This window comes from Bufo gargarizans, chromosome 3, assembly GCF_014858855.1.
Source record: "Bufo gargarizans isolate SCDJY-AF-19 chromosome 3, ASM1485885v1, whole genome shotgun sequence".
Lineage (NCBI taxonomy): Eukaryota > Metazoa > Chordata > Amphibia > Anura > Bufonidae > Bufo > Bufo gargarizans.
Window position 1 is genome coordinate 593,387,612 of NC_058082.1, and position 23,137 is coordinate 593,410,748.

At 46.2% G+C, this 23,137-nt stretch overlaps 1 protein-coding gene across 6 annotated transcripts in view; it reads left to right on the forward strand.

Moving 5' to 3' along the window:
* TIAM1 (TIAM Rac1 associated GEF 1) overlaps positions 1–23,137 on the forward strand; it is a 216,092-nt gene that overhangs the window by 144,705 nt on the left and 48,250 nt on the right. For all 6 annotated transcript variants that reach the window (XM_044284404.1, XM_044284405.1, XM_044284403.1 and 3 more), the window contains one exon: positions 13,861–13,947. In XM_044284404.1, the coding sequence (XP_044140339.1) occupies positions 13,861–13,947 (87 nt within the window). The remainder of the gene's footprint in view (positions 1–13,860; positions 13,948–23,137) is intronic.

The window sequence follows — 23,137 nt, forward strand, 5'->3', positions numbered from 1 at the left end:
CAACACAGCGTCCTCCACAGATCCCCCACAACACAGCGTCCTCCACAGATCCCCCACAACACAGCGTCCTCCACAGATCCCCCACAACACAGCGTCCTCCACAGATCCCCCACAACACAGCGTCCTCCACAGATCCCCCACAACACAGCGTCCTCCACAGATCCCCCACAACACAGCGTCCTCCACAGATCCCCCACAACACAGCGTCCTCCACAGATCCCCCACAACACAGCGTCCTCCACAGATCCCCCACAACACAGCGTCCTCCACAGATCCCCCACAACACAGCGTCCTCCACAGATCCCCCACAACACAGCGTCCTCCACAGATCCCCCACAACACAGCGTCCTCCACAGATCCCCCACAACACAGCGTCCTCCACAGATCCCCCACAACACAGCGTCCTCCACAGATCCCCCACAACACAGCGTCCTCCACAGATCCCCCACAACACAGCGTCCTCCACAGATCCCCCACAACACAGCGTCCTCCACAGATCCCCCACAACACAGCGTCCTCCACAGATCCCCCACAACACAGCGTCCTCCACAGATCCCCCACAACACAGCGTCCTCCACAGATCCCCCACAACACAGCGTCCTCCACAGATCCCCCACAACACAGCGTCCTCCACAGATCCCCCACAACACAGCGTCCTCCACAGATCCCCCACAACACAGCGTCCTCCACAGATCCCCCACAACACAGCGTCCTCCACAGATCCCCCACAACACAGCGTCCTCCACAGATCCCCCACAACACAGCGTCCTCCACAGATCCCCCACAACACAGCGTCCTCCACAGATCCCCCACAACACAGCGTCCTCCACAGATCCCCCACACACAGCGTCCTCCACAGATCCCCCACAACACAGCGTCCTCCACAGATCCCCCACAACACAGCGTCCTCCACAGATCCCCCACAACACAGCGTCCTCCACAGATCCCCCACAACACAGCGTCCTCCACAGATCCCCCACAACACAGCGTCCTCCACAGATCCCCCACAACACAGCGTCCTCCACAGATCCCCCACAACACAGCGTCCTCCACAGATCCCCCACAACACAGCGTCCTCCACAGATCCCCCACAACACAGCGTCCTCCACAGATCCCCCACAACACAGCGTCCTCCACAGATCCCCCACAACACAGCGTCCTCCACAGATCCCCCACAACACAGCGTCCTCCACAGATCCCCCACAACACAGCGTCCTCCACAGATCCCCCACAACACAGCGTCCTCCACAGATCCCCCACAACACAGCGTCCTCCACAGATCCCCCACAACACAGCGTCTCCACAGATCCCCCACAACACAGCGTCCTCCACAGATCCCCCACAACACAGCGTCCTCCACAGATCCCCCACAACACAGCGTCCTCCACAGATCCCCCACAACACAGCGTCCTCCACAGATCCCCCACAACACAGCGTCCTCCACAGATCCCCCACAACACAGCGTCCTCCACAGATCCCCCACAACACAGCGTCCTCCACAGATCCCCCACAACACAGCGTCCTCCACAGATCCCCCACAACACAGCGTCCTCCACAGATCCCCCACAACACAGCGTCCTCCACAGATCCCCCACAACACAGCGTCCTCCACAGATCCCCCACAACACAGCGTCCTCCACAGATCCCCCACAACACAGCGTCCTCCACAGATCCCCCACAACACAGCGTCCTCCACAGATCCCCCACAACACAGCGTCCTCCACAGATCCCCCACAACACAGCGTCCTCCACAGATCCCCCACAACACAGCGTCCTCCACAGATCCCCCACAACACAGCGTCCTCCACAGATCCCCCACAACACAGCGTCCTCCACAGATCCCCCACAACACAGCGTCCTCCACAGATCCCCCACAACACAGCGTCCTCCACAGATCCCCCACAACACAGCGTCCTCCACAGATCCCCCACAACACAGCGTCCTCCACAGATCTCCCACAACACAGCGTCCTCCACAGATCTCCCACAACACAGCGTCCTCCACAGATCTCCCACAACACAGCGTCCTCCACAGATCTCCCACAACACAGCGTCCTCCACAGATCTCCCACAACACAGCGTCCTCCACAGATCCCCCACAACACAGCGTCCTCCACAGATCCCCATAACTATGTCATACCCAGCCGCGTCAGCGGCTCATATGGGAAAATCCAAGCAAATAGACCTCTAGCACAATTCCTTTAAAATATCGCATATCGTTATCGCAATTTTTAGGCCCCTAATCGCAATCGCACAAAATTCCCATATCATGCAGCCCTAATTATAAATATATTCTCAAATACCTTTCATTATTTATAATGGCTCGTTTTGTCTGGGGAGCAATGATTAGGAGAAACAAAATAACTGCCGTTCTATTAGGTCTCGCCTGCATAACGGAAACGGGACGGATCTGTTTGCTGCCCATAGACTTCTATTATGACAAAATGAATAACAGAATGTCTCTAAAGGCATTCCGTCATAGAATTGCGTTATGGTCCGTGGTAACGGAATCCATTACACAATTCACCTTTTACCACCAAACGAAGTGTGAACAAATTTCAAAATGTGAAATTCTTTCATTTTTAGTGGTGAAGTAACTTGTCCTGCTGTGTGATTAGGACAGGTTTTGTGTGTACTGATAGTATGGCGGCCATTTTATTTTTCCTAATGAAAGGTATTTGTATATATATATTTATTATTATTTACAATTCCTGGACCACCCCTTTAAACTGGTATGAAGGAATATAAAAACCAGTTTGTAGTAGCGTCGTGTTCGGAGCTTCGTGAGACCTGAAGGTTTTAGAGAAGTACACGTCTGCCACCTAGTGGAGGATCTGCTAACTCCACTTAAAGGGAGTCTGTCACCAGATTGTGACCTTATAGACCGCTTACATAGCGCTCTAGCATAGCAGTCTATGATTCTAATGGTACCTTTGATGTGTGCTTCTGAAGTTCCCCCAAGGCAAAAACGGACTTTTATTCAAGGGATCGCAAGTGCCCAGGGCGGGGTTCACCTTGTTGGAGCCCAGGCTGTTCTGCCTCTTTTCGCCATATCCCCGCCCCAGCCTCTTCCACTGCCCGCCCCGCTCTTCCTTTGCGTCCTCCTTCTCTGCAGCCGAATCCCGCGCCTGCGCTATCCATTGCTTGGCCAGGGCATGCGCACTGCGATGCCCATTGTGGGTGTATCTGGTCCGCCTCCTCGCCGCTGTTTCTCGCCGTTGGCCGGCGCATGCGTAGTAGCTACTGCGCTGCCGTGCCCACAATGGGCATCGCCGTGCGCATGCCCCGGTCAAGCAATGGATAGCGCAGGCGCGGGATCCGGCTGCAGAGAAAGAGGATGCAAAGGAAAAGCGGGGCGGGCAGAGGAAGAGGCTGGGGCGGGGATATGGCGAAAAGAGGCAGAACAGCCTGGGCTCCAACAAGGTGAACCCCGCCCTGGGCACTTGCGATCCCTTGAATAAAAGTCCGTTTTTGCCTTGGGGGAACTTCAGAAGCACACATCAAAGGTACCATTAGAATCATAGACTGCTATGCTAGAGCGCTATGTAAGCGGTCTATAAGGTCACAATCTGGTGACAGACTCCCTTTAATTGACTGTAGCTGAAGTTATGGTTTATGTCAATGAGATCCAGTCTCTGCTTTTCTTACATTGCATGTTGAAGACCGTCTACTGTTTGCTGTTATCAGCCATTTCAGGGTAAAGAGAGACAGACGATATCATTCCTCAATAGGGGATGTCTGACACTAATTCATTTAAAGCGGATGTTCCACAGTTTAATTTTTATTATTTTTAACATTTGTAACTGGTCAGTAACAATGTGAGTTTAAACCTCCAGATGTGGCTGCTTCTATGTTTTGCCTGCACATCGGCCCTCCGGCCTCCCAATGTTTGGGATACTGCACTTAAAAATGTATATATTTTTTTCCGTTTCAATCGTTTTTATTGAAATTCTTTACATACATAATGCGTAACTACAAAAACAAAATCAAATACAGATTCCAAATAGAAGAAAGGATACATAATGTCAGTGATAATAAAAGACAATGGAGATCATGTACAAGAGATATATCATTTCCTCTCTACTATGAATGGTATTCTTGACATGCGGAGTAATAGAAATCCGTATGCTAGTAATAAACACACTATAGAACATATAACTAAACAACTCTACTGGTTGCAATGGGTAGTTAGATTTTTATTCAGTATGTTGTGTGCTAGGTGTGCATGGGCAGAAATTTAAGCCAGGCCTGCCAATGGTGATTAAACTTTTCAAATTTGTGGTCTTGGAAGGCCATCATTCTTTCATATAGACAATTTTGTTGCACCCGATTGATGGTATCTGACAAGGTCGGGACATCTGTCGATTTCCAACATCTAGTAATATTTAGCTTAGTAACTATAAAAAGATGAGCTTTCGGGATCCTGTGAGGCCCGGGAATATCTTGCATATCCATGAAAAAGAGAGCCCAATACGGTGAAGGTTCGAGGACTAGGCTGCAGAATCTTGAGGCTAAATCAAATACACTATCCCATAAGTTTGTTAGTTTGGGCCATGACCATAGGATATGCAAAAGTGTGCCTTTAGCTCCACACTTACGCCAGCATAAGTTAAATGTTCCAGGGAATATCTTGCTAAGCCTATCGGGGGTAGAATACTACCTAAGGCAGGTTTTGATATCTGCTTCTTAGAGCGTGATACTGAAAACGGTGTTTGAGATAAATCTCAAAGCTGGAATCCAGCTGGTTGCAGGAACTGAGATATTCAATTCCCTGTCCCATGCTAAATAGGGGTTCGATTTTTGAAAGGATAATTTGTTACCTAAACTCAAATATAAAGGTTTAAGGCCCGGAGCCTTCCTGGACATTCTAGTGGATCCCCATAACTCAAACAATTGCTTATTGGTTACACAGGTTATATGATTGTAACAGATGTCGGACTTGCAAGTATTTGTAAAAGTCCGTGCGAGGAAGCTGAAGCTCTTGTTGAAGTTCTATAAAGGACTTAATTTGCCCTTTGCTATAGAGTTGTGAGATCCACCTAAGGCCCTGTGATCTCCAGAAGTTTCATCTCTAATAGTTGCAAGGGAGATAAGGTTAATACATTGATAGTTACAGGGGCGCTTCTATGGTGAAATGTTCACCAATGATGGAGAGCTGCTTCTATAAAGTAGGGTGGGTTAGAAAATGTAGTTGGGGATGGGTTTGAACAATCAATTAGTAGAGTTCTAAGATGCTTCGAGTTGGCCAAGGAGGATTCTATTTGATTCCATGGAATAGAAGTGTCCCCATTCCACCAACCAAGAAGGAGGTTGACCTGTGTCGCCAAAAAATAATCTGCTAGATTCGGAAGTCCCAACTCACCACCTCTTTTAGCCTAGTGTAAAGATGAAGAGGATACTCACGGTTTCTTCCCTGCCCAGACAAAGGTATTAAGAAGGCCTTGTGCTTTTGTAGAGAAGTGGGAAGGTACTCTGATGGGGACGGTGTGGAAAATAAGAGCTTAGGTAGAGTCATCATTTGAAAGGTGGTAATTCGTCCTACCTATGAGATCTCACATCTGCCATAGGAAGAGATATCCACCTTGATAGTTTCTAAAAGAGTGAGGTTATTGTATTAAAATAGATGATGTTAGGTTAATGCCCAGGTATTTTATGAGTATTCTGCCAATCTAGTGGGAATTTTGACTTTAATTCAGGTATTTGTTGGGAAGGAATAATAAAGGGAAGGAGTTGGGATTTATTTCCATTCATCTTGTAGTAAGACAGGCATCTGAATTTTTCTATAAGTGATAGGGCAGCTCCTAATGATGTATGGGGGGGGGGGGGGGGGGGAAGAGAGGGATAAAAGTATGTCTGTATATAATGATTTGCAGTGCAGCTTATTATTAAACTTGATTCCAGCAATGTCAGGGTGTTGTCTGATGGCTTGATCCAGGGGTTTAATGGCTAAAACAAAACTGAGGGGACCATGGGCAACCCTGGCGAGTGCCATTGGAGATTGGGAACGGAGATGACACTGCTCCATTTACAAAAACTCTCGCTGTAGGGGCCGAGTACAAAACTTTGGCAGTGATTAGAGTGTTTCCTAAGCCTAATCGTTCTCGGACCGAGAAGGCATAAGACCAGTTTAAACGATCAAACGCCTTCTCGGCGTCCAGCGTAATAAAAAAACGCAGGGCTCTTTTGGCATATATTATGGTCGAAGATATTCAACGCCCTTCTCGTGGTGTCCGTAAGCTGCCTACCCCTAACAAACCCCACCTCATCTATGCCTACTAATGTTGGGAGGATTTTTGAGAGTCTATTCGCAAGTGCTTCAGCATAAATCTTTGCCTGTGTTCAGGAGGGAAATGGGTCTGAAATGTTGGGGTTTGTCTTGCGTCTTACCAGGTTTAGGTAAAGTCACGATGGTGGCAGATAGCATTTCTTGTGGTAATGTCCCCTCTTGAAAAATTCCTGTGTGAACATTGGCGTTATATGGGGTAGCAAACGGGGTAAAGGCTTTATAATAAGCGTTAGATAACCCGTCGGGGCCTGGGATGAAATAATCTGAGATATTTCTGTCGATGTAAAGGGAAGCGATATTGAGTTTTGTTGTTATTCCTGTAAGGTGGGGAGGTTAAGGGAGGACAAAAAGGAGTTCATCTCCTGTGGAGACGCCTGGTGGGTTTGTTGGGATGAATAATATCCCATGAATTGATTGGCTATGTCCTTTAGGGTTATATAATTTACTTTTGTTGTCCGAGTGTAATAAAAAGGGGATTCTAGGTTTAGCCAATTTCTTTTTAATCCTACTAGCTAGTAATTTCCCTGCTTTATTATTCTGGGAATAGTAACGGGCTGAGAGGAGTTGTTTTTCATAACGGTGGAGTAGACAGTCCTTCTGTTGTGTTCTCAGGGAATTAATCTGTGCTTTATGATCTTCAGTAAAGAGGGTTTTGGTCAGAGCCTCTAGTGTTGATAGTTGGGAAATAATAGAATCTAATTGTTTCTCCCTTTCCTTTTTTGCGCGGTGTCCCATTTTAATAAAAAGTGCCCTTATAAAAGCTTTGTGAGCATTCCAGAGGCTGAATGAGCTAGACGCAGAACCGGTATTAAAAGAAAAATACTGACAGTTCTTTTTCTAGTGCTGGTTTTATAATTGGGGTTAGATTTAAGAAAATCATTGCAAAAAAAAATTAAAAATTCATGTACTGCAGCACTCGCCTCCAGTTTTTTAAAGGAGTCACGGACTGTACTGGTCTAGACACAGCCAGGTGAGCAATCCAGGAATAGCAAGAAAATGTCCAGCTCCTTATCCTTAAAAACCAATGCTTTATTCTTTCACATATTCAATTAAAATCATGTGTACAAACGGAGAAACTGTAGCACAATGTGACGCGTTTCGGGCCACTTGCATATGGGCCCTTCATCCAGACAGTTTTAAGGATAAGGAGCTGGACGTTTTCATAAGAAAATCATTGCAACACTACAGCGTATCTTTGACGTTGTGTGTTTCTGTAATAGATGGGGAAATTGCGGCATGCTCAGACCATTTAATACTTTCAATGGTGGAGTGAGAAGCTAGTTGCAACAGAGATCTGCCTAGGAGAAATAGGTCTATGTGGGAGTACGTGTTGCGCACAGAGGAAAGAAAGGAGCAGTCATGTTCCTGGAGGTGGTGAATCCTCCATATAGCCTATAGTTCTTCCCTATGCAACCAGTGGCGGATTATAATTGGGGCGTTTGGGTCTGTAGCCCCGGGCCCGACATCGCTGGGGGGCCCAACGCCGACCCAAATGCCCAGCATGGGTACATGGGTGCACCCTTTAGGATGAGTGGTGCTATAGTCACATTTAATATAAACACTGTCCAGGAGCTGTACTATTATTGGCCTAAGGGTTTGCATTAAAGGGGTTGTCCAGGTTCAGAGCTGAACCTGGACAGCCCTCCATTTTCACCCCGGCAGCCCCCTCACATGAGCATCGGAGCAGTTCATGCTCCGATGCTCTCCTTTGCCCTGCGCTAAATTGCACAGGGCAAAGGCATTTTTCTGAGTTCCGGTGACGTACCGGGCTCTCTATGGGGCTGACAGGAACCCCGGTGACGTCACCGGCACTGATGGGCGGGATTTGGCTCTGCCCTAGCCAGTAAAACGGCTAGGGCAGAGCTAAAGCCCGCCCCTCAGAGCCGGTGACGTCACCGAACACACTGCTGGGCGGAAGTTACCGCCCGGCAGTGTGTTATTGAAAACACAAGAGCCCGTGCCCTGCGCGATCTAGCGCAGGGCACTGGAGCGCATCGGAGCATGAGATGCTCCAATGCTAGGCTCAGGGGGGCTGCCGGGGTGAAAATAAGGGTATGTCCGGGTTCAGCTCTGAACCTGGACAACCCCTTTAAATGTGACTATAACCCCCCTCATTCATAGGAAAACACCCATGTGCAGCAGTGCATGAGTGAATTTCTATGGATGAAGGGGCTTATAGTCACATTTAATATTAACACTGTCCAGGAATTGTGTAGTGTCCCACTAGGTAAAGGTGGGCACTACACAAAAGGGGTTAATGTGTCTTATTGCATTGAATGCCATGTGCATGTAATTCCCTGTGTTAACTGGGTGTCAGGCCTGTCAGGGTGCAGTTTAGCCTCCCAGGCGTTAGAGGGCGCTAGAGAGCCCTAGTTATATATAGGACGGCCCAGACAGGGGAGGTGTAGTGTATTCCAGGGGACTAGAGGATAGTGATGGGAAGTTCGGATCTTTCAAATGAATCGGTTCATGAATCGGATCTTCGGTTCACTTCATGAGCCGGCAGAAGCAAGTGAACTGAAGATCAATGCGCATGCTCAGCTCATCGAATCTTCGGTTCACTTGCTGAGTCGGCTCTCAAGTGAACCGAAGGTCAGGAGGGACTCGGCCCTGGCAAACACAGCTCTGCTGCAGTGAAGCAGACTGTGATAATTGTCTGAGAGTTTTGGTTAAAAGAATCGTGTCACCGAGTCCCTTCCAGACTTCCTGCTCTGCTACATGCTAGATTAATGCCCCCCCTTCCCCCCGGATGGACTTGCAGGGAGCCTGGCAGGGACTCGGTGACTCACGGTTCTTTTAACTCAAAAGAATCAAATGAGTCTCTGACTCATTCGATTCTTTTAACTAAGACTCAGACGATTCTCTGAGTCCCTGCGACTCCCCCTGTGCTGGGAGTCAGTGCTGGCTGCCTCTGATTGGTTGGAGGGCGGGGAGGGGCGGGGCTAGCGTCCACTGCCGGCTCCTATTTCACTGCCTGCTGCTGCCTCTATGCTGATCTGACTGAGCCGTTTCATTCGGATCGGCTCAGTCAGAGGAACCGACTCTTCCGGATCAGTGAACTGAATCGGTTCAAAAGAACGATTCGTTCATGATCCTGACATCACTACTAGAGGAGTCACCTAGTCGGCCTGAAGCTCCTGCGGCTAAGGATAGCTCAGTTGAGATACCCCAGTAGTAGGACAGCACCTCCTGGGAGAAACCTGCAGCCACCTTTCCCTTCCAACAGACAAGACAGCCAGGAAAAGGAGGTACTGTAACCTAGTCAAGTGCCAATACTGGAGGAAGGAATTTATACCAAGGATTCAAGCCAGCATTTAGGCATCCGGGCCTTGGGATCCAGCCAGCCAGAATAGCTGAGGGGATAGAGCAGCATTGTACTGCAAAGCATTAACTGTTTGCCCTCCAAGTATCTTGCAAGATTATACCTGTCATATTGTGAAGTAAACCTGCTGTGCACTTGTACTAGAAAGGACTGCATTATTTTCATCTACTGCAACTGTATGTATAAAGTTGGACTGTTTCCATAAAGTAAAGCAACGTTTGGTTCACCAACTGCGTACTCTATTAATCCTCCTACAAACCGGCGTGCCACCGTTACAGGCACTGGCGTCACGATCCTTAAAGGGACCTTACCTAAGACACTCAAAACACCTACAACATCCAGGGCACCTCACATACCATCAGGCCTGGTCCCTATCTACAGAGTGTGCCCCAGAGGAACTAGTGTCTGCCTCTCTTTCACTGTCGCATGCCTGCCCAGGGTTCTCCTCAGAAAAGTGAGTAACCCTCGATTGCCCATACCGTGACTTACATCCAGGTGCATATTATAAAGCAAAAAATACGGTATGTATTTTAAATTTGGCAACCAAAAAATTAATTTTGCTCCTAAATTTTTCAGTTTAGGAGCCAATGGCTCCTGGGTATTTTTGCAGTCCTATGTAACACTACAGATAGCATAAGGTAAAAGGTTTCTCTGGGATTTATATATTGATGGCCTATCCTCAGGATAGGTCATCAATATGAGACTGGTGGGGGTCCGACTCCTGGCACCCTGGCCAATAAGCTGTTTGAGGAGACCGCGATGTTCCAGTAAGCTCCGCAGCCTCTTTGTTCAGCAATGTCATTTGATAGCACTGTGCTTGGTATTGCAGCTCAGCCCCAACCACTCAGATGGAACTGAGCTGCACCTAGGCCAAGTAACAATGAATGTGATGTCACATGGCCTAGGAAGAGACTGTGGCGCTCACGAAGCACCATAGCCTCTTCATATAGAAATAACAACTAAACTAAAATAGAGGGAGGGGCCCAAGTTGGGTAGAGAGCCCCGGGCCCATCATGCACTTAATCCGCCCCTGTATGCAACATAGGACCCAGGACTGCTTTGTGAGCACCAGAGGTAGCTGTAGAGTCCACTGTCGCATCTGGGACCGTATATTAAAGTCACTTACATGGCCTTGTTTTATCCTATGCATTTTTGCTAAGAGTTTGAAAAAAAAAAAATCTCAGCTGGTGCTTGTTAGGAGCATAAACTACTACTATAGTGTAAACGGTATTATTAGGACTGCATACATGGATAATAAATCTGCCATTTGGGCCTATAGTAGAGGCGATAGGTAGGTGGGCAACTGAAGCTTTAAAAGCTAACATGACCCCTCTTTGTTTTTTATGATGGTTGGATAGTAGGATATGGGGGAATGAGTGATGGGTTATCCTGTGAGCGTCCTGATGCACTGTATGTGATTCTTGGATACAGAGACATCAGCAATTGGTTCGCCTCCTTCCACACATGAACGTTTTTGAGGGCTATTAAGCCAATTGCCGTTGAGAGATACAATTTTATTCACCATGATGCTGCCACTATATGCTATGAGGCTTATAAAGTGCGATATACATTGCATGCATTTAGCAACGGTGTATAAAGGAGAGATTTATCCCTGAAATAGAAATTGCCCAAAATGCCCCAGTCGTAAAACTATGCATAAAAAGAAAAGTAACGTAGACAGAACATAGGGACCAAATTCTTAACGGAAACACTAACAGTCCAGATTGTAGTTGACCTGGATTGATCATCCTAGTCTCGGATAAATAGGAAGTGGGGATTAGAGTTCGTGCTGTTGCCAGTAACTAACATGGCACTCTACGGCACTAATGATTGATCCCTCGGCGGGTGCCGACCATGCGCCACTCCGGTTCCAGATGATGCGGTAGTTGCTTTTGAGTTGTAATAGCATCGGCAACCGAAATGTTCCAGGATTCCAGTAGTTTACGACTCTCTTCCACTGTAGTAATAGTGAATAGTTTCCATTCATAAAGGAGTAAAATTTTTACTGGAAAGACCCATTTTTGCTTAATTTTGCGTTCCCTGAGAGCCGCAGTGATTGGGGCTAATACACGGCATTGGCGCAAGGTTGCTGCTGCTAAGTCTGCGTATAATTTGACCGTTTGGTATGGCGCTGGCAAGTTTGGCATTTGCCTTGCCGCAGCCAGGGCGTTTTTTTTTTATGTGATAAAAATGTATGCGCGCCAGAGTGTCCCGGGGAGTTGAATCAGGAAGATGGCGGGGCCTCGAAATCCTGTGTGCCCTGTCTATAGTAAAGTCTATGGCGGAGCAGGTAGGGAGGAGCTGTTTGAGAAGGGCTTGCAAATATGGAGTCATCGCAGATGGGCTGATGTCTTCAGGTATTCCTCTAAATTTGATATTGTTGTGTCTAGAGCGATCTTCTAGGTCTATAAGTTTAGCTTTAATGGAATCCATGTCTGCTACTATTTCATCATGGGAGTCAATGAGTTGATTGTGGGATGAGGCAAACTCTCCCATCTTGGTTTCCACGTGCGACACTCACGACTCAACTTCTGCAATAGAGGACTTGGGAGGGGTAAATAAGGAGTAAAAGTCCTTATGAAGGGCTGAGCTGAAGGCAATCGGCATATCTTTCAATAAGTGCCCAGAAGTAGGCTGATCAGAAATGGGGAGACATTGGAATGCCCCAGCAAGATGACTCGGCGGGAGCGACTTGGAATCAGGGCCTACCTCATCTGCGTGCTCATCCTGGAGCCGCGGCCTCTGCTTCACAGGACCTCTGGTGGATGGAGTCAGCGGTAAGGTACAGGGCTTACGGGGCCCTATCAGATGGTGAGGAGTTTTCTGATCCCCTCTGTGGTACGGTGGGAGAGCCTGCAGATGAAGGGGAGTAATGCAGAGTTGCTCTCTGTGGACGGCAGAAGCGGGGTTGTCGGTGGTTGCAGGGAAGATGGCGAGAAGACGCCGGAGCCCGTGCCGTGCGCTTCCCTGTCAAAATAGAGCTCCAGCTTGCCCTGTTTCTGGGGAGGTCTCTTCCCTCTAGGCGTCCTGGATGATATTTAGAACTGTTGTGGAGGTAATCAGGTCAGCAGGAGGCTGAGAACCACGCTGGCGATACGCTGTGTGCCGGAGCTGAAGGATCATGTGGCCATTCTGTTCGGCAGCCAAGCCTGTGCTTAAAAATCTTACCATTCCTTACCAGTCATAATTTTTTTTTAAAAAGGTGTTGACCAGCCCCTTTAAATTAACTGATGTCCCCAAAAGCAGGATAACCCCTAATTATCTGCATCTCCCTGTAATGTGCATGAAATGTATGACCTGAGGGGTCTTGTTGTGATGATGAAAACACTGCTCACAAAGTAGGTCCTTTCAGTGGGTGGTGACCCTTTCTCGGGTCCAGGTCCTTTTATCAAGGGCATGTCCTTTCTGCTACAGCTATCTCCTTGTAACTGTCACAGCTTCTATCTGTAGACACATTTGGTGGCAGTTGGAGGATGGAACTGAGCCTGTGCGACCTCCTCACTGGTGTTACTGAGGTTGACAGAGAAATAAGGAAAAGAACAAACAGCAGGTGGCGCTATACAAATACATTATATTGAATAACTCACTGGCTGTACAAAATTTTTTATTACATGCAATTAGAAAAATATTCTGATCGAGGTGCCAGTTTGAAAAATGAAGAATGTTTTTCCTGGGACAACCCCTTTAATGGGCAGATGTTTTCTTTCCCTTCGCCTGATCGGAGAGGTACAGTCTCTTAAACACAGCTGTGTAGAGGGATAGGGTGGTGGCAGCATTATGGCAGTATCATGAATGTCTCGCTGTTCCACTCAGCACTAGGGTCTCTGCTCGGCACACAGTCTGAAGTACTCTGGTCAGACAGCGCATCTCACAGTCCAGCTCTGGCCTTTTCCTGACCTGCGTCTGGTCACCGATTCTTTTGCCTCCTAGTATCTCTGGAGCCCTTGCAGCTCCCTCCACTGTCTGCACCGCAGCCTCACCTTCTGCCCTTCCTACACTACTGACCTAGGGTGGCAAAAACCCAGATATGTCCTCACACCCTACCTAGTCCCCTCCCAGTAGGGGTGTATAATAGCATGTGCGACATGCGCCCTCTACTGGCAAAATAGGGTATTGGCACCACCTTCCCAGTGGCTGAACATGACTGGGGTTGTAATGTCACGGCTGCTGCATCGACAGATCGCTGATTTTTTATGGAACAGAAGGCCTTGTACATTGGGCATTACTTATGTTCTTTGTCTGATCCTTTCTAGGATTCTCTTTGTGCTCAGTGGAAGAAGAAGGCAGGCACCATCTGTATATTAATAATGTCAGAGAGTCCGGCTTGGCCGTTAAGAAAGGTAAGTGACCCTGAGCTGTAATGTGGTGGCGCTATCTGGATATATCAGGATGAAAATGCAAATACTGTAATTTACTTATCTTGTACCGATCTTAAAGGGAACCTGTCGCATTGTCACACATGGTGTCTGATCTACGGGCTTCATGTTATAGAGCAGGGGGAGCTGAGCAGACTGATATAAATTCAAATTATTCTGTATAACTTGTAATTTAGTCTTTAAAATTTTCAGCATTTTTTACGCAGAAAGACCAATCAGTGATTGGCCATATTCCCTGTCTAGAACTATCCACTGGACTCCTAAGCAGAGGAAAAGCAGAGATTTCAAATTATAATAATAAGTTATACTGATTATTTTACCAACTGTATATCTATCTGCTCAGCTCCTCCTGCTCTATAACATTCTGCCTGCAGATCAGACACCATGTTCAGTGTGCTCTGGAGTATAATATAAGGTGTAACTCAGGTGTAACTAATATAAGGTGCACAGTGACTCCACCAGCAGAATAGTGAGTGCAGCTCTGGAGTATAATACAGGATGTAACTCAGGATCAGTACAGGATAAGTACAGTATGTATACAGTGACTCCACCAGCAGAATAGTGAGTGCAGCTCTGGAGTATAATACAGGGGATCAGTACAGGATAAGTAATGTAATGTATTTACACAGTAACTCCACCAGCAGAATAGTGAGTGCAGCTCTAGAGTATAATACAGGATATAACTCAGGATCACTACAGAACAAGTAATTTTTGAGCACAGGGACTCCACCAGCAGAATAGTGAGTGCAGCTCTGGAGTATAATACATGATGTAACTCTGGATCAGTGCAGGATAAGTAATATAATGTTTGTACACAATGAATCCACCAGCAGATCGCTGGGGTCCCCTCTTGTCCATTGTGTCTATGGCCCGTGTAACTGCTCTCAAAAGACAGCAAGTCTTAAAGGGTAACAGATTTTTCTATAGTATTTTCTGGCTGTGAACATGGTTTGAATCATATTCAAGCCTCCCCAAGTGCTTATGTGCATTTTTTATTTTTTTTGCCGCTAATTGCACCACTGTTGTACAGCAGCATTCTGCTGTACACTCAGAGCGGGTGAGTATGTTCATGTGGACAGTCTGCTAATACTATGCTGCTCTAGACTTCCTCTCACAAACGTGAAACCAGACTGTGAAGAGCAGAGTTATACTCCCAGGAAGTAAAGTGAATTTCTTTCCTCCAGTGCCTTTCAAGGTTATGATCAGCCCAAGTAGTGTGTGTATTTGGGTTGTTTAGGGTATCGAAATTTCGATACCCAATCAATACTTTTGTACCGGTTTCGATACGATACTGGGATTTCAATTTTTTTGATACTGGACTGCGCTGCTGCGCAGTCTAGTATCACAGTACTTGGAGCGCGCTGACCGCAAGTTCCCTCAGCTTCACAGGGGAGAAGGAAGCTTTCTCTCCCTCCCTCCCCCTGTGCCGCCGCTGCCAATGAGGAGAGACTGGAGGAGAAGGGGCCGGCGCACTGCGCAACCAATGAAGGTTCACTTCTAATACAAATACAGGAGGCAGCAGAATCACATAGCCGGCACCCTGCCTGTATGACAGGGCGCTGCGAACTGCCGCTGATCGCAGCCCCCCTTTAAGAGGCAGGGTGCTGGCTATGTGATTCTGCTGTCACTGCCTCCTATATTAAAGGTGAACTATCATTGGTGGCGCAGTGCGCCCTTCTCCCTCCCCCTCCTCCCTAATTTTAAAAACATTGGTGGCTCAGTGCTCCCCCCCAGTATTAAAAACATTTGGCGCAGTTCACTCCCCCCCCTCCCTTCCCCCAGTATTAAAATCATTGGTGGCAGTGGCCACAGGGTCCCCTCCCCTCCATTGGTGGTGCAGTGGCAGCTTGTGATCGGAGCCCCAGCAGTGTAATCCTGGGGCTCCGATCAGTTACCATGGCAGCCAGGACGCTACTGAAGCCCTGGCTGCCATGGTAATCTCCCTGCTGCTGTGTGCACAAAGCTCAGGGCAGCAGGGAGAGTGTGAGGTCCTATTCACCCTGATAGAGCTCTATTAGGGTGAATAGGACAAGGGATCAAAAGATCCTAGGTTCTAGCTCCTAAGGGGGAGGGAAATAAATAAACAGTAAAAAAAAAGCACCAAAATATTAAAGGGAGTCTGTCACCTACATAACATGTTTTAAACTGATGATATAGCTCTGTGGGAGGCAGATCCATAACACTGATGGTACCCATTTTTAGTTTTTCAGAGCCTCCAAAGTACCTAAAATGAAGTTTTAAAAATATGCTAATTACCTATTGCAAGTGCCCAGGGGCGGAGAGTGTGCTGCAAGTGCCCAGTGCTCCCCGCCTTACTTGCTCCTGACTCCTCCCCTCTGTATCGTCCGGCCAGCCCTGTATCCTTGCTGCGTCATTCTCATCTCCATTCATAATCTAGTTTCTGTTCGCTTCACCGCCGGCTCCGGGCATGCGCAGTACATTGTCCACTGTGGGCAGAGGCATACTGATATGCCGTGTGCATGCGCCAGTTACGTACACCGGCGGTAAAGTGCACACAGGCTCTGAATTATGAATGGAGACGAAAATGACCCAGCAAGGATACAGGGCTGGCCGGACAATACAGAGGGGAGTCGTCAGGAGCAAGTAAGGCGGGGAGCACTGGGCACTTGCAGCACACTCTCCACCCCTGGGCACCTGCGATAGGTAATTTGCATATTTTAGGTACTTTGGAGGCTCTGAAAAACTAAATATGGGTACCATCAGTGTTATGGATCTGCCTCCCACAGAGCTATATCAACAGGTTTTAAACTGATATGTAGGTGACAGACTACCTTTAAGTATAAATCACCCCCTTTCCCAATTTTACATCTAAAATACATAAACAATAAATAAACATATCACATATTGCCACATCCGAAAAGTCCAAAGTATTAAAATATAAAAAAAAAATCTCCTATTCGGTGAACGCCAGAACAGGAAAAATGAATAAATAAAGCTGCGTGATTCACCATTTTTTAGTCACCTTGTCCCCCCAAAAAATGGAATCGGACTGTTCGATTATGAGCCGGACGTTCCATAAAATGCACTTGACTTTTTTATTTATTTTTTGCGTGGTATCGAGTATCTCAATACTTTTTTCTGGTATCGAAAACGAATCTAAATTTTGATATTGAAACAAGGTGTGATTTTCTGAGTATATACAGTAACTTGCCTTAGGGGAGGCAGTCTGAGATGCATAGGAATCAGCCGCGTTCCAGTCTTGAGCTCTTGATGGGGGAGGGGCCTCTACACTGAGCTCAGGAGCTGCCTCTGAAGAAAGCCCCCCCCCCCCCCCCCCCCCACCTCCTTCATTCTGTCCAGCTCTGCTTGTTGTTAAAGTGAATGTGCTATCAGAAAATGACCTGTAGTTTAAGTCCTATATTTTTTCTTAAACGTATTTTTAAATAACTTTTGGTGATGATGTTTTAATTTTCCATGTCAATATATATATATATATAAAAAAAAATAAAAAAAACCTGCACTGGTCAATAAGCCTAATAATGTGTGCCACTTCTTGGTCTGTAAAGATCACTTTAATGCAGTTATCAGCTTATCGTTAGTCAAGATTACAGTGACAGATAGCACCTATGTTCAGATAAGACAGGATCCACTATTCACAATAGATAATTGTCAAAGATTATCGATTCGTTGTACAATGACCTCTGCACAGGTCACAGAGCATGCCTAGAAAACTCTCCCATAGAAGTCAGTCAGCTCCTGTCCACTGTGTCTGTGGCCCATGGAGCTGCCGTAAAGCATCTCTCTAAATGTTGTTAAAGGGAGTCCGTCACCAGTTACCTCCCTAGACTCTTACATAGACACATAACTGTGGTTCACCTGATTAAAATGCTGTTTTTCTTTTATTGAACTGAGACGCCGTTCCTGAGTTTTGATACTTTTTGTAAATGCCTTTGGGGCATCGAGGGCGTCACTGCTGCTCTTGTTGCACCCATGTCCTCTCCTTTCTGTGGACAGGCTCTCAATCGCTGCTTTGATTGACAGGGCCAGGCAGGTGTTAAGTAGCCAGCTAGGGTCTGGCCAGAGAAATGGGCAGAGCTTGGGTACAACATGAGCAATAGTGATACCTTCATTGCACCAAAGGCTTAATTTGCATATTAAGAAAAAGTATCAAAGCTCAGGAACGGAGCCTCAGGTCAACAAAAGAAAAGCTGTTGGTTAAGGAGACCTCTGATGACCGATTCCCTTCAAAGGCTATGTACACCTTTTGGTGGCTTTTTTTATTTATTATTGCATTGTACTCATTTTGAGCTAAAATCATTTGTAGTCTTAAAAATTCTGAGCCTTTTCCCTGCACAGCTTTGAGTTTATCTACTAGCAGGATCTGTATTTTCTCTCTGATCTTTGACCTTATAAACACTCATTGAAGCTCAGTTCTTATCTTACTGATAAGAATGTGGCCTAAATAAGTGTTTATGACGTCTTAGTAATTTACATATAATGGTAGTTTCACACTAGCCTTATCCTTTTCCAGTATTAAAATCCGGTAAAGGGTCTGAATACCGGAAAAAAAAAAAACGCTTCCGTTTTGTCCCAATGCATTCCGTCCAGTATGCATCAGGATGTCTTACATTCTGTCCCTTGTACAGTATTTGACCGAACAAAATACTGCAGCTTACCAAAATTCCAGAACACTCGTGCATTGCGAGATTACGGCAATCTAAATGTGACGAAAGGAGGAGATTCGGAGGACATAAGCGGTGCTGGGCTCCTTCACAGGGGGGCGTTGCTGGGCACCAGGAAGGTTCGTACAGCCCCTTGGGCACCTTACCAGGCTCATTTACATATCTCTAAAATCATTTTTTAAACAAAATAAAAAGGACACAGCCCTATAGCACCGGTATATTGCGGACATGCTAGCGGCAATCCAGCCGTGCATGTCCGCAGCTCTATAACCGAAAACGAGGTGACAGAATCCCTTTAAATACTGGATCCATTATTCCGGATAATACCGGAAAGACAGATCCGGTATTTCAATGAATAAGTCTAACGGGGGGAAAAAAAGAAAAGATATCCGTTTGCATACGGATTTCTAGATCCGGCATGCAGTTCCAGCAACTGAACTGCCTGCCAGATTCTAAAAACGGTAGTGTGAAAGTACCCTAAGGCCTCTTTCACATGGACGTCAAGGATTTGGGCCGGATAAGATGCGGTTGCGTCGCTGGAAAATGCGCATTTTAATGCGTTTTGCACGCGCGTGAGAAAAATCTGAATGTTTGGTACCCGAACTTCTTCGCAGACGTTCGGGTTTGGGTTAGGTGTTGTGAAGATTTTATTATTTTTCCTTATAACAACATGGTTATAAGGGAAAATAATAGCATTCTTAATACAGAATGTATAGTAAAATAGTGATGGAGGGGTTAAAAAATAAATAATTTAACTCGCCTTAATCCACTTGTTCGCATAGCCCGGCTTCTCTTCTTTCTTCATGACCTGGGTAAAGGACCTTTGATGACATCACTGCGCTCATCATATGGTCCATCACATGATCCATCACCAAGGTGATGGATCATGTGATGAGCGCAGTGATGTCACCACAGGTACTTTTCCTCCTGCACAGCAAAGAAGAAAGAAGAGAAGATGCCGGCTGCACAATCAAGTGGATTAAGGCGAGTTAAAAAAAAATTTTTTTTTTTTTTTTAACCCCTCCAGCCCTGTTTTACTAAGCATTGTGTATTAAAAATGCTATTTATTTTCCCTTATAACCATGTTATAAGGGAAAATAATAATGATCAGGTCCCCATCCCGATCATCTCCTAGCAACCATGCGTGAAAATCGCACCACATCCGCACTTGCCCCATTCACTTCTATGGGGCCTGCGTTGCGTGAAAAACGCGCAAAATAGAGCATGCTGCGATTTTCACGCAACGCACAAGTGATGCGTGAAAATCACCGCTAATGTGCACAGCCCCATAGAAATGAATGGGTCCGGATTCAGTGCGGGCTCAATGCGTTCACCTCACTCATTGCACCTGCACGGAAAACTCGCCCGTGTGAAAGAGGCCTAAGGGTTATTACCATTCACACAACTAGAAAAACCGTGAACCCTTTGAGAGAGTGGCTCAATATTTTTAATAAATATCAATTGAAAAAATATTTTTTGGTCCAAAATGAGTAAAATGCAATCATAAAAAAAAATAAAAAATTGCTAATGTACATAGCCTTTAAGAATAGTTCCGGCAAGATGGCAGCCCCCATAATCATGTTCAAAACTTACAATAAGCAAATCTAATATATAAAGCTGAGTGTGTGTGTGTGTGTGTGTATGTATGTATGTCCGCATGTCCGCTAAAGGAATCCGCACCGTCGCATTTACAATCACAAAATTTGGCACACAGGTACATCAGGTGTCCGGGAAGGTTTTAGACTAGGTCTCAGCTCTCTAGGACGTACCGTTCCTGAGATATTCCCAAAAAATGCATTAGTCAATAGAAGCTTGGTCATATGACCCTTATCAGCCAATAGAAGCTTGGTCACATCAGCCAATAGAAGCTCTCAGGTCCTCCAGCCTCCACACACAGTTTTACTCCAGGTTTCCATAACAACCCAGCCATTTATTTTCACTGCTATAGATGAGTTTTAAAGGAATAATCGCTATTGAAGTAAAGCTGTGGCCTAATAGCACTTAGTACCTTATTTCAAGATGTGCCTCTGTCCCAGCAATAGATGTGTTTATCCTCTGAAAATCCAGTTTATTTGATATGCAAATGAGCCAGTAAGGTGCTCAGACACGCCCCCTGCCACAATGTGTCCACCCTCAAAAGACTTAAAACCCCGCCCCCAGGTCCCACTAAGTCACGCCCCTGATTAGGTTAGTCGACGCCCCCTCCCACTCCTGAGCCGACGGGGATTGAAAAAATGAAGGTAAAAATCTACTTCTGTCATCTGCAGAGGGGGAGGGAGGGTGACTTTCTCCCTGCAGATCACACTCAGACAATACAGTGCTGCTGTCTTAGAGTGAGCTGTTCAAAAGGACACGCCCCCGATCCAGTAAAGGCCACTATTAAGGGGGAGGGCCCCTGTGGAGATCACTGTCAAGGGAGTGGTATGCTGTGAAAGTCACTGTTAAAGGGGAAGGCTGCTGTAAAGGTCAAAGTTAAGAGGGTGGGCTGTTGTGGAGGTCCAATTTTAAGGCACGGGGCACTGTGGGGGGGGGGGGGGGTCAGTGTTAAAGGGTGGGGGGCTGTGGAGGTCACTGTTATAGTGGATAGTGTTGATATCTTTTAAACACACACACACACACAATGAAATAGATTAAATCTACCCGGAGCCGGGTTCTTCAGCTAGTCTGCAAATAAAAACAAGTTAGAAAAAAGGAGACGTCGCAATCTGATTTTAAACGGCATAAAAAAATGTTGGTGACACATTTCCTTTAAGGGTGGAATTTACTTTGTAGCAGTGAATGGACTGCAAAGTAGCTAGAAAGCGGCCCCCTCCATAGTGGCAGGGATTTAAAATAGTTTGCACATTTGTTCAGGTCCACCTAAAGTTTAAAAAGTTAGTGACCATTTAATATATTTTAGGCCTAGAGATTTGAAAACTGCATGATTATTTATTTATTTATTTATTTATTTATTTTAAATCATCATGACATGGAAGATTTAAAAATAAATAAATACATAAATTCTTAAAAAATGTGTAAACATAAAAAAACTTGATTTAAACAATAGGTAATTTTCTGATGACACATTCCCTTTAAGGACACGTCTGCTACTAGAATAGGGATCACACTTCTGGGGGTTACACGGCTCAGCTCCAGACAGAAGAGAGTAGTGGAAGGGCTGATGGTACAGGAAGAATAACATCTCCAACAAAGACTATCTCCTGGCACTTTCCATCTGCCCCATTGTTCGCAGGGTGCGAGTCTGCCTGAGATTCTTCCTTTCTCATTATCATGAATCAAAATTACTCGAGAATTTGCCAAAAAAAAAACAACAACACACAATAAGATCTCAGTGAAAGTTTTTTGAAAAGAAGCAAATCCGAGAGAACTGACTGTCCTGGCTCCTTTCTTTCAGCGATCAGACCCAAAAACAGATGTGCTAAATTTATTGAGGAAGAAAGAAATGTCTTGCCACCCATATACGTTCCTTAAAGGGGTAGTTTAGAAAAGTGGTATCGGACACCTTATTAGGGAATTTGGAATTGATAGAGGGTGGGGTCCTCCTTTCAGGATTCTCATCTTTTGGCCAGTGTGGAGAGCAACTACAAAGAACCTGTCCTGTCTTAGGTTGCTTTCAAATGGCCATGTATGGACCATGAAACGCGATCCATGCGACAACCACATTTCCTAGACTGTACCCACCACATAATGCATCCTTATGATGCTGTGAGTTGGACTCACATGAGCCACGGTTGTTACGTGGATGGCACTTCAAGGACCACACACGGCCATGTGAAAGCAGCCTTGCATAGCTAATACATTGATTTGACTGTGTAATGCTTAATTTCTCCTGTGGTGGCGCTGCAGAATAATCAAATAGTTACTGCCTGGATTATCCACAGATTACAGCTGATCGATGGTGGTCCCAGCAGATGGACACTTTGAAAACAATGTTTTATCAAGGGACCCTTCTAGTATGCAAGGATTTTATAAAGCGGAGAACCTCTTTAACAGGGTTATCCGAGACTAGGAACACCTTTTAGATATTAAGGGGTTGGCCAGTTTACATTACTAGCTGCACATGTGTCATATCATTATGAACCCCGCCTGGAGCATTGAGGAGGACCTGGGTGGCATCCGGCGGATTGGCCCACTGGGAAATTCCCTTGCAGGGTGTATGGCCAGTACGCCCCTTCCTGTAGTCTTTCAAGCCTAGTGACACAGCGGACATTGGGATCTGACCTGGTGTATTTGACGAACGGTATACACTCTTTGGAAATCCCTTGGTGTTAGAAAGGCCCCTCAACGATAAGTTGATCACAGGGTGTCCCATTGCTAAGACTCAGAACTGTTAACTGTTGGGTTTCCCTAGCAGAAATCGTTCAATTCATCTGCAGCGCCACCACAGGGGAAATTAAGCATTACACAGAGATATGAATACATAGACATGTTGGGTCCTCCAGAGCGAGGTATGCTCTTTGCAGCCACTCTTGGTTAGTAGATAAGCATCTTGAACAGGAGACCTCTTTGAT